The sequence below is a fragment of the Pteropus medius genome, unplaced genomic scaffold, assembly GCF_902729225.1.
Source record: "Pteropus medius unplaced genomic scaffold, Ma_sr-lr_union100, whole genome shotgun sequence".
NCBI lineage: Eukaryota > Metazoa > Chordata > Mammalia > Chiroptera > Pteropodidae > Pteropus > Pteropus medius.
Window position 1 is genome coordinate 15,241,227 of NW_024347791.1, and position 11,505 is coordinate 15,252,731.

At 41.1% G+C, this 11,505-nt stretch overlaps 1 protein-coding gene and 1 pseudogene across 3 annotated transcripts in view; both read left to right on the forward strand.

Annotated features, from left to right (window-relative positions):
* PEX1 (peroxisomal biogenesis factor 1) overlaps window positions 1–509 on the forward strand; it is a 46,777-nt gene extending 46,268 nt beyond the window's left edge. For all 3 annotated transcript variants that reach the window (XM_039878103.1, XM_039878102.1, XM_039878104.1), the window contains one exon: window positions 7–509. In XM_039878103.1, coding sequence (XP_039734037.1) covers window positions 7–91 — 85 coding nt within the window. In that variant the 3' untranslated portion in view covers window positions 92–509. The remainder of the gene's footprint in view (window positions 1–6) is intronic.
* Window positions 510–4,249: 3,740 nt separating this feature from the next.
* LOC120615031 (5'-AMP-activated protein kinase subunit gamma-1-like) lies at window positions 4,250–5,229 on the forward strand (annotated as a pseudogene).
* The last annotated feature ends 6,276 nt before the right edge of the window (window positions 5,230–11,505 follow it).

Here is an 11,505-nt window from a genome sequence, read left to right on the forward strand (position 1 = left end):
TTTTAGGTATGAAAACTTTCAAAATCCAAAGAGGAGGAAAAATCAAAGTGGAACAATGTTTCGACCTGGACAGAAAGTAACTCTAGCATAAAATATACTTCTGATTCTTTTGTGTGTGTGTGTGTGTGTGACTTGTCCCTATGTTTTAACAGTAAAAATGGTGTCTGTAAATTTTTTAACAAATTAATCTATAAAAAAATCACAGATTGGTAAACCTGTGGTTATGTAATGACCAGGATTACTTGAGATTAATATCGTGTAATAAATTGGATTATTTATAAGAGATTCTGTATCCTATTTCCTATAAATGTATATTAAATGCTTAATGAAATAATACTGGCCAAATGGTATAACGAATTTTTTTCTCCTCTGAATAGAGAATGTAATTAAATATATTTCTTAGAACTCACTGACAGTTGCATATTCAACATCTTGCTGGCATTTGGCAAGTTTTATGCTTTAGCAACTTCTTGACTGTTTTAGAAATAAAATATCCTATTATTTACTGATCTAATTATCTGTTCTTATATTAGCAAATGTGTGGAATTTATACAAAATTCAAATAAACGTAATTATTCCCTTAGCAGAAATGAGATCACATATACTCCAGCCAGTTCCAGGCCAGGATCTTGAATGATGTCTATTCCCTAGCTCCATCATGACTTTATCTTGATAACCTATGAACTGATTGTAAAGTCAGCCACCATCAACACAAACTATGTATAGTAATATGGTAAGGAGAAAGGAAAAAAGAGAAAGTTAGATAAAATATACATATAAATAACATGAGATGGTAAAGAAAAATGTCCAGGCAGTAACCACTGCGCTTTCTGCAGCTAATCATGAGGCCATGGCTGGTAATTTTGGCCTCTCTCTTCCATTACTTATTCCATCTCTCCTGACTTCAGCCAGTACATTGGTGGACTAGAGTCCTTTATGGTGGGATGGTCTAAACCTTCACTCCTATGTGAATGATTAGTGGCCTACATAAGATCACAGAAGTTTTCCATTAAGCTGTACCATAAATATTAATATTACCACATGGTTCCACCCATACTTCTCCCATCCCCATTGTATAGCAGCAACTCTATTCATGCAGGCAACTGCATAACCCTCCCCTTCTACACCATTGGAATCATCAGTGTTCCTCTCATGAGAGCATTCCTTATTTGCTTACCTCTAAACTAGCAAAGCCCAGAATCACAGGGAATAGAAGCAAAGATTTTAGGGCGACTATTAGTTATTAACTGAGTGACACTTGTACTTCGGTTCCCAGATCCATGTACTAAGGCCATGATTACAGGTTCGCAGCATATACTAAACGTACTACATCTTGCAGAACAGTACTTCAACCTCAAAGAGTTGTCTCCCCAGGCCAGCTGTTTCAGGGTGATGTGTGTTTATATTTAAGTCCAGTGAATTCCAAGAGTAGCCCACCACCTTACTTTTTACTTACTCGTTCATGATCAGAAGCAAGTGTCATTTGGGATATCATAAATAGAAGCATGTAGTGTGTCCATGAAAGATGGTGTTGGCAGAGGTTTGAAGGACAGATAAGGCAGATGCAATTCCAGAACATGTCTCCACCAGGAAGTATTAATGCACTTAACTGCCTCCTCTCTGATAAAAGAGGAAGAAATGCATTCACTCCTCCATGAGGCACCATCTGGTCTCCCTTGGGTGAGCATCTATGTGGTTGGTCACTGCTGCTGACAAGTAGGCTGTCAAGACAGATGGACAGATCAGCGTTGGTGAATGGAAATACACATCAGAGACTGCACACAGACACCCCTCCCTGCTATCCCTGCCACTGGCCACTTCAGGAATCTATTAAACTAGGTGGCTGGAGATGGAGGCTGACATCTACAGAGAGGTATAGAACACCTGATTATTAAAAGCACTGAGGACTTTTAGCTGAGCATTCACATGCCACATTCTCACTCAGCTGAGTCCAAGAACTCTGGCTCTACCTTCTTCCTAGACCTCCTCGCGGCCAGTTTCACCATCATGTTCTTTCTAAATCTCTGATCTACTGATTTATTAGCCACCATCTAGAAATCAGCATAGATTTTATATCAGATATCTCTACCTCCTGGAAAAATGAGAGAGACATTGCTCAGAAAATCTGCTCCTTTAGGGGACTTCTGTCTCCACTGGCTGTCAGGCTGTCCCCCAACTATAGTGGTAGTGCCTTCATTCTGACAGGTCACTGGAGTTCTGAGTGTCTAGGAATTAACATTAATGCAGACCCAGTGTTTCTGATAATCAATCCCAAGCACGTATGGTTATTTCTCAGGACACCTGGGAAATGGCCTGGTGAATGGCTTCGGGTCCTCTGGAGAAGAGTCACAGGAAGGAAGGTCCATAGCAAGTACTCATGACGTTACCACGGGGCCCTTGCCCCAGACACCCGGCTTCTCCTTTGCTCTTGGGCTGACCTAGACCTGAGAACTGGGTCTTAAGAACCCCACAATTAGGCAGCACCAAAGATCCCTGCAGGTCAGACCATTGTAATTAATGTGCTGGCTTTGCTGCTGAATATGGTAGCCACATTCGCCTGGCCTCCCACATTGCAGCTACCTGACCTCTGCTACCCCAGGATCCACTCACCTCTACTAAAATCACAGAGCCCATTTTTACTGCAACATCTCCCACTTGCATGCCCATCTATTGTTGCAGATTCTAGAGACTGACTCATTCAACATCATTCCATCACCCTCTCCCTTGCCTTCCTATGCTCCCTGGAAAGTAAATTACTGAGTCACATGATCTCCATCTAGACAACGAGTGTAGGTTGGCAGAAGTTTCTGGGGTGGGCTTCCTTCCTGGAATGAGGGCACGATGTCTGGAGATGCAGCAACCATCTTGCAAACATGAGGGTGAAAAACCACAGGCAACTGATGGCCGAGTAAGAAATCAGGAGAAGCCTGGTCCCCTGATGGCATCATGGAGCTGACATATCAGCTCTGGATGTCCTAGTAGACTTTTTATTCCTAAGACAGATAAACCTGTTGTTTACTTCTGAGTAGGGTTCCTATTGTAGCCCAAACTAGTCCTAACAAATTCACCAATTTATTTCTTAAGACCTTGCTGAGGAAAGTGTTTTCTGACATTCCCACTACCTTGGGGGACAGAGTTGGATGATGGTAAGCTGGTGACTTATACGTAATTCATCCACTCAGCATGCCTATCTCACAAAGTCTTTGGATTTCTTTATGTTATACCAAGATATCTCAGGCATTTCAACTTTATTCAGTGTGAATCACTGGGTCTGGGTTCCAATTACCCAACTGTGGAATCAGAACATTCCCAGGTGCTGATGCAGCACACTGAATCAAAAATTAAGTACATTAATTAAAAAAAAATTAACTGCATAATTCAACTTGACCCATAATTATGTTCTTCCCAATGTAAAACATAATATAAATGAAACATTTTAAAATTGAGTCAGAGCCGCCATCCCAGAGGAACTGCCTTCGATGGGCACTTCATTTCTGGGAATAATTTGTGATATTTTGGTTAGTTGTGTTGCCACTGTATGCTGTGGGCTGCCGAATTCAGGCCTCTTAATACGAATTAAATTTTCTTTGCTCTCGGACTTTACTAGTCCCAAATTCCACCTTATTTTCTTGATAGCCTTTTGCCTCTGACCACTTTTGGTACTGATTTCTGTATCCATCAGGGTTTTCAGTTGTAAGCAGCAGAAACCAACTCTGGCCTTTTCAAGCAGAAAAAGAATTTATGAAAAGCTTATTGGGGCTAGAAAGCAAAGAGATGATCAAAGACTGGTGGAGTCATGTCACCAGTCTTTGGGAGACATGAGAACTGGCTTAGAGAGGCTCCCACTCAAAAAACACAAAACAAAACAAAACAAAACAAAACAAAAAACAGGCCTCTGAGAGCCAATCAACACCAACCTCACACAAAAGGCCCTGCTGTAGATGACATCATCCCACCCGTAGCTCTCAAAGCCTGCCCATTCCGGAACTTCTGGGTTTCTGAAAACCTGGCTTGAGATCAGTAGTCTGCTCTGTGAAAGGAGCCCAGGCCTCACCAGCATAGCTCGTAGTTACTATAGTAAGCAAAAAAATCTCAGCTTTATATTTTTATTTCAGATATTGAGTGGTGGTCTCATCATCCTTGGATATTTCCCTAACCCATATGAATAATTCTTAACCTGAAATTTAGTCAGCTATGAAGAGTCTGACAGGGAGAGAGCTTCCTAAAGCAAAGGACACCAGCAAGCGCCTCTTGCCATAGAGACAGTCACTTCTTCAGACAGCTTCCCAGCTGTGGAAAAAGAGCATCCTCAAGAGACCCCAGAATCTATCTTCCTTCATGAAGTGACCTTCACGAAGAGACTTCCTTCATGAAGTCTCATTGCTGCTATGACCCGATTCCCACAAGCTCCAGATTGGTTGTATCTGATACTTCCCTGCAGGTGAAGAAAGCTTTCTTTACTTTGGTGACTAACGGTGTACGAGCTGCCCCTGTGTGGGGTGGTAAGAAGCAAAGTTTTGTGGGCATGCTGGCCATCATTGATATCATCATGTCCTGCACCGCTACTATAAATCAGCCTTGGTGCTGGAAGAACACAAGACAAACCCAGAGAGAGGTATATCCATGGGACTCCTTTAAATAACGTGTCTGTATTTCGCCTCATGCCAGCTTGTTTGATGCTGTCTCTTTATGAATTCAAAACAAGATTCAGAGGCTGCCAGTTGCTGACCCAGAATCGGGCAACATCTTGTACATCTCACCCACAAGCACATCCTCAGGTTCCTCAGATTGTTCATCACCGAGTCCTCCAAACCAGAGCTCATGTCTAGCCTCTGGAAGGACTACAGACTGGCACCTCTGCCAACACCGCCACCCCTATCTACGTGGCTCTAGCATCTTTGTACAGCACCGAGTCTCAGCCCTGCCTGCGGTGGTTGAGAAAGGGCATGTGGTGAACAACTACTCCAAGTTTGATGTTGTCCATCTGGCAGCAGAAAAGACCTTCAGCAACCTAGATGTGTCAGTGACCGAAGCCCAGCAACATCAATCGCATTACTTTGAGGGCGTCCTCAAGTGCTTCCTGCATGAGACTCTGGAGACCATCAACAGGCTGGTGGAAGCAGAAGCTCACCGACCTGCAGTGGTGGATGAGAATGATGTGGTCCAGGGGATTGCATCACCATCGGACACCCGCAGGCCCTGGTGCCCACAGGCGGAGAGATGCCCTGAGCGCTAGGGAGGGGTGAGGCAGCACTGGGGAGATATACCCATTCACCGCCTGCCCACAGCTCTGAGAACCACCAACGGAACCACAGCCCAGCCCATCCTAGCCCCTTCCCTTAGACACAGCCCCTGTTCTCGTGAACTAGGGACTCTGTGCCCCTCAGGCAAATTCTGATCTCTAAGAGATCCCAGACCTCACCCAGCCTTTGCCTCTATGTCCACCCCTGATTCCACCTTAAGATAAAAGCAACACAACTCCTCATAAAAATATATTTATTCATTCTGTTTCACACTGTACGCAGAGGCCTGAGTCCATTTAGTGACATTTCCTCCCACAAAGAGGAGTGGGGAGGATTGTGGGGAGGATGGCCTTTGGGTTCCTGAGCTGCATGCATATGAAGGTTAGGTAGAGAAGGAGGCCAGAGCAGTTAGCTGAGGTTATTGCTTTTTATGGCAAACCTAATTAAAATAACAGGAACCTCTTAATATCCAGTTGTCTCTGTGCTATATTGAAAATTCCACAAAGGGCCAGGTTTTTGTATACATTGTTCACTGCTGTAATATAGAACAGGGCCTTGTACTGGTCACTTGATAAATAAAATAAATATTTGTGAGTGAATTGTTATTTCTCAATGGAAATTGGAATAAGCCTCTTCTGAATAAATAAAGAGGGAAAGAAAAAAAGTCTAATATTTTGGCCCTTAACTTTTTTTTTAGATCGGAGAAGATATGATTGATTAGGAATCAGTTTTGATTGTAAAAGCAATAGAAATTGGCCATGTACAGTAGTTTCAGGAGATATTAGAAGCATGGATTATTAAAATAAATGAGCATTTTACATTCCTACAGTGAAATACTCAATGCTCATAAGTATAAAGAAAAAGTAAAAATATAAAATGTGAAACATTGGACAATGGCATTATGCCATAGAGTTTATTCATTTCCTAGGCAACCTGACATTTTTTACAAAACTGATATAGGCCTCAACCTCCTAAAAAGTTTCCAAGAATCAGACAAATCAACACCTAAAAGCTAAAAAGGATTCCAGGATAGTAAATACCACCAACCACATACTGACACAGAAATTTTGCCCAGGGTTTTAGATAGAAAATTGAAATGAGGAATTTTGGCTTAGACATTTGTTCTAGTCTATTACTCAAAATACTTTATAGGAATCAGTGTTAGTTAAAGGGAATGCTATAGCTTCTTCACAAAAGTAAAAATGCCGCGCTCTAAACCACCAATTTTCAAAATACTTTAACCACAACCCAATGTAATACATTTTACATCACGATCCGATACACATATGCACACTACTGAAATAAGTTTCACAAAACAATACCCACAGGTGATGTTCTCTGATACTTTCTACTCTCTCTTATTCTATTCTATTTCATACTAGTAATGCTAGTTTTGACCCATACATGGGTTGAGATTCACAAATTGAAAAAATTGGCCTAAAGAGGAAGAAAGTATTAGAATACAGAATTGCTTTATAGTTTATGATCATTTATAGATACACACACACACACACACACACACACACACACACAAAACCCCACTTTAAACCTATTGCTTTCTCAGCAAAGTACAATCCATCTAAGTAGAAGCATGCCCTAGAATTTTGAAGGTATTATAAAATCTACAATTCATAATTCTTTTGTCTTTGATGCAATTTTTATTCTGTAGCATCTGGAAAGCTTTCATAATCTCCAATAAATTTGAATAAGTAGATTCACCATTAAATCAATTAAATGAAACCATAAAATTATTTGCATCAATTATCTAATTAGCTCACCTTTCCCAATTTTGAAGAGATTACAGAACTTTAATATCATCCTACATGTAAATTAAACATAGTCCTTAACCTTTTGAGTTGTCTTTTTCCATCCAAGTAAACTGTGACAAACCATATAAGTACTGTCAGGTGACAACATCTGAACATGGATCAGTCAGTGCAACTGATGAGTAAAGCATTAAATAAGTTTCACTATGATTTGAGGATGGTGAAAATCTTAACCACATTTTTAAAGTTTTAGGGCAATCTGCACTATGGCCTCTGATCATAGCCTCCTCCTGGCAGCTCAGAAACATTTGCAGCAGCAACTGGCAGTGCCAGAGAGCCTTGGTTTCAAAGGGGATGAGCCCAGGAGTTGGAATCCTTCCTCTCTGGGGCCCTCTCAGCATCTGATGGAGAGGGAGGCCCGCGGCTGTGAGGACACCCCCCTATAACTAATAATATGATCAATGCATGTGGATCCTAAGGGAGAGAGGGGAGAAAATGGAATTGATGTTGCAACCCACCACTACTACTAGGAAAAAAAATCTTCAAAACAGACCCATGGAGAGTAGCAGAGTTTTCTATTATACTTTTTTTTTCACCTGTGAGTAATAAGCACAGAGCCAGCCTAACCAGAATGAATAGTCACCAACTGAATTGAATGGCATCATCAGATATTCCACTCTCTATTTAAAATTTATTCTCTATGTTACACTTAACTGGACTGTCTACAATGTAAACAGGAACATTATTGAGCGTTTACCATGTGCTAGGCATTGTGCCTAACCACCTTACATGTATTATCAAATTTAAACCCCTCAATATCCTGAGAATGTAACCTGTCCAAGATTATTTCAATGTCCTTGTATTTAACCTTGGCCATCAGAGTCCAAAACCCATGGTCTTACAGCATTCTACCCTGTCCACTTAGCTCTATTTCTGTATTGGTCAAGGAGAACACTCTATGACCAACTTTATGTGCAAGATTTCTGAAGCTCTCTGGTGTGTTAAACTCAGTTAAGATAGTACCTTGGGAAGACAAAAATAAATGGAAAGCTATTTCATGCTCAAGGGTTGGAAGAATGTTGTTAAAATATCTATATACTGAAAGCAATCTGCAGATTCAATAGAATCCCTGTCAAAATTCCAATGACATTTTTAACATACAGCAAACAATCCTAATATTAGTAAGGAACCACAAAAGATCCCAAACAACCAAAACGATCTTGAGAAAAAAGAATAAAGCTGAAGGCATCACCTTCCCTGATTTCAAACTATATTACAAAGCTATATTGATCAAAACAGTATGGTATTAACATAAAAACAGACACACTAGATCAACTGAACAGAATGAAATCCCAGAAATAAACCCACACATATACTGATAATTAATTTAGGACAAAAGAACCAAGAACATACAATGGAGCAAGGATTATCTCTCCGATAAACAGTGCTGGGAAAACTGGACAGCCACATGCAAAAGAATGAAATAGGACCACTATCTTATACCATACACAAAAATTAACTTAAAATGGATTAAGGAGTTGAATCTAAGACCTGAAACCAAGACCTGAAACCATAAAATTCCTAGAGGAAAACATAGGCGGTAAATTCCTTGACTTTGGTTTTAGTTTTAGCCATGTTTTTGTGGACCTAATAGCTTTTAATGGTCTGACTTGTGCCTACTTAGATTTCGATGTGCCATTGGTCAAAACAGTTGTATTTCTTGTCTTATTTCCTCAAGTCCCCTAGCGGTTTATGCTGTAGACTTGAGGTTTTAGCGAGTCCCCTAAGAACTGCCACTTTGCTTTGTAGATTGAGGAGTACCCATTATTTCTCTTGTTGAAATAATCCTAATTCAACCGGGTTAGCTCTTTCTACTGGCCTGTGCACAGTTCCTGAGACCTGTCAGACCTCCCCAAGGCGCTTGCTTAACTTGTAGATGAGGTCGGCCACAAACCCAAAAGTTGTGGCCCACTAGGTCTCGCCATGAAAAATGTAAGGTCTCCCACACCCCCATCTCCCACCTGGAAGGATTTGGACAAACTAACTCAAAGAGCTGAGAATGCACAACGCACAAGCGGAGCCCAGTCCGAGAGAGAAGCTAACCGGGGCTCCCAGGGAGCGACCCGCCGGCAGTGAACACGAGGGCTGGTGGTTCCTTCACGCGCGTCTAGGCGCAGGCCCAGGCGTCCTCAGCAGCTGGCTTCGCGTACCATCTAATCGCCAAAACTTTCAAACTACAAAACTAAAACAATTTTGTAACAACTTTGACGTCCTCTTTCCAGGGGAAACTAGCCACGGGCTGGCGGGGCACCGCGCCTCACGAGCAGCCAGCACTCTTCCCGGGATGTGGGGCAAGAGCAGTTCGCTGAAGCGCGAGAGGAGGCGAAGGGAAAGCGGGCCGGGCTGCGGGCGAGGTCGGTTCCCCCGGAGGGTTAGCATAGGTATAAATAGGCCTTTGATTATCTTCCTAAATTGCCCCAAAGCGGGATACTACCTGATCTCCTTCTCCCTTTGTAGAAATTGAAGACTTTATCAGCTCAATTTCATATACTAAAAGAGAACTAGCCTAAGCAGTAGGTCTCATTTCTGGCTGCACATTACAATTACCTCTGAAACTTTACACAATTTTTTATATATTTTAAGTTTTGCTAGATTCTTTGCAACCTAGTGAGGCCCCAGTCTCACCCTCATAGATTCTGATTTAATTGGTTGCTGTGGAACTCTCAGGCAGCAGGTATTTCTGCTGTTTTTCAAAGCTCCAGAGGTGATTCTAATGTGTTTATAATTCACTGGTATAAAGGTGGGGGGAGGGTAGTGGAATCTAAAAACATGTTGAAAATCCATGATTAAATACTGAAATATAAAACGAGGATAATTAAATGAGATAATGTTTCTGACCCTACCAGGTGCAAAGCACTAACAAGTGCTCATGGAGGAGAGTGAATAGAAAATGAATTTTCCTCTGGCACAGGATTATGTGTTTGGCCTTTGTAAGTTCAGAACCTCTTACACCTGTTAACAGAGTCACAATGATGAGGATTACCGCGTATGGCTGTGCAGGTTTGGCCCTGCCCAAAGGTTCCTGGGTGAGTTAAGAATGGAACACAGCCCTCTGTCTCTAGTCAAATCCTGAAGTGGCCGCATATCGAAACTCTCACAAAGACAGCAATGTGTACTAATAAGCAGCCCTGACGTAAGGGCCTGAGTCAAAAGCTTCCTCTTCCAAATTTAGGGAGGGCACTGTAGCAACAAATACAAATTTAAAATAAGAGGTTTAATTATCTTGCTTAAAACAAGGGAAGAGATTTCCCTCTCCTCCTGCTTTTTCAGGATATTTACCTTAGAAAACTTGTAAATATAAGTATTTTCTCTGTCTCTTTGAAAGCTTTATGACATAGGAATATCTTTCTCAAAGACACAGACTCCATCTCTTTGAAATATAAACACCAGGAGATAGCACAACTCTGCCCAGTTTCTGTGGGAGGCAGGTTGTAACAGTAACTCCCATCATAAAGATGAGTTTGTTTCTCCAAACCCCTCTAGATAGTCAATTAGCTAACATAGGTGGTCACCTGAATTACCAGGTAACAATAGGAAGAACTGCATGTGACTAATAGTGCTGTCAAGTTCTCTTAGTTGATAACTGGTTATTATTTATCTTAAGAACATGTATGTAATGGGCTGTATCTGCTTGGTTAGATAAAAGGGTGAGGTTTCTTTCTGTCTTTGTAATTTCTTGGCCAATTGCCTTCGGTGAACATCACATTCTGGTTTAATGCTCAGTCAATAATAAAAGTGTTTTTCTATCTCTACTTGTGGAGAGGATTTCTGGGGGGAGGGGGAGGGGAGGGAGAGAGAGAGAGAGAGAGAGAGAGCGCGAGCGAGCGCGAGCCCCCTCACCCTTTATTCTAAGGTTACTGACTTTTTTACTCACACCTTCTCTATCCATAGGGATAGGTGTTTTTGTTATAAACCTTCTCTCTTCTACTCAGCTTCTGTAAAACAGGTGGAACAAAGAAGTGAAGAGTAATTCGAAATAGTGATGATGTTACAAGAAGTTGAGGTTATGATTGTAGCTTTTCTGCTTTAGCTGAGTAATTATTTCATGCCAATCTGTCATGCTGAATAAGAAATACTGATTAATGATTTCCACTACTTTAAGAGAAAAAAGAAAAAGAAGGAAGGGAGAGTTGTTTGGTTTTTAATTCTGTATACACATTTTTTTAACAGAGATTAAAATTTTTAAAAATCCAGTCTGTTCATCTTCCCCTATATGGTCTCCTTCATTACTTTTCAATTAAAAATTTTTATCCAAGTAATACATATTTTTTCAAAAGGCCAGATAATTCTAAATAGCTTATAATGAAAAACATCAGTTCCTTTTCTTCAGAGTCTCAGTAACTGTATCAGGAATTATCAGTGAAATAGAAGACTAGGAATGTTCAATAAAGGCTCTGTGATAGAGATTTTACCTGACACAATTGTGGGAGCCTGTT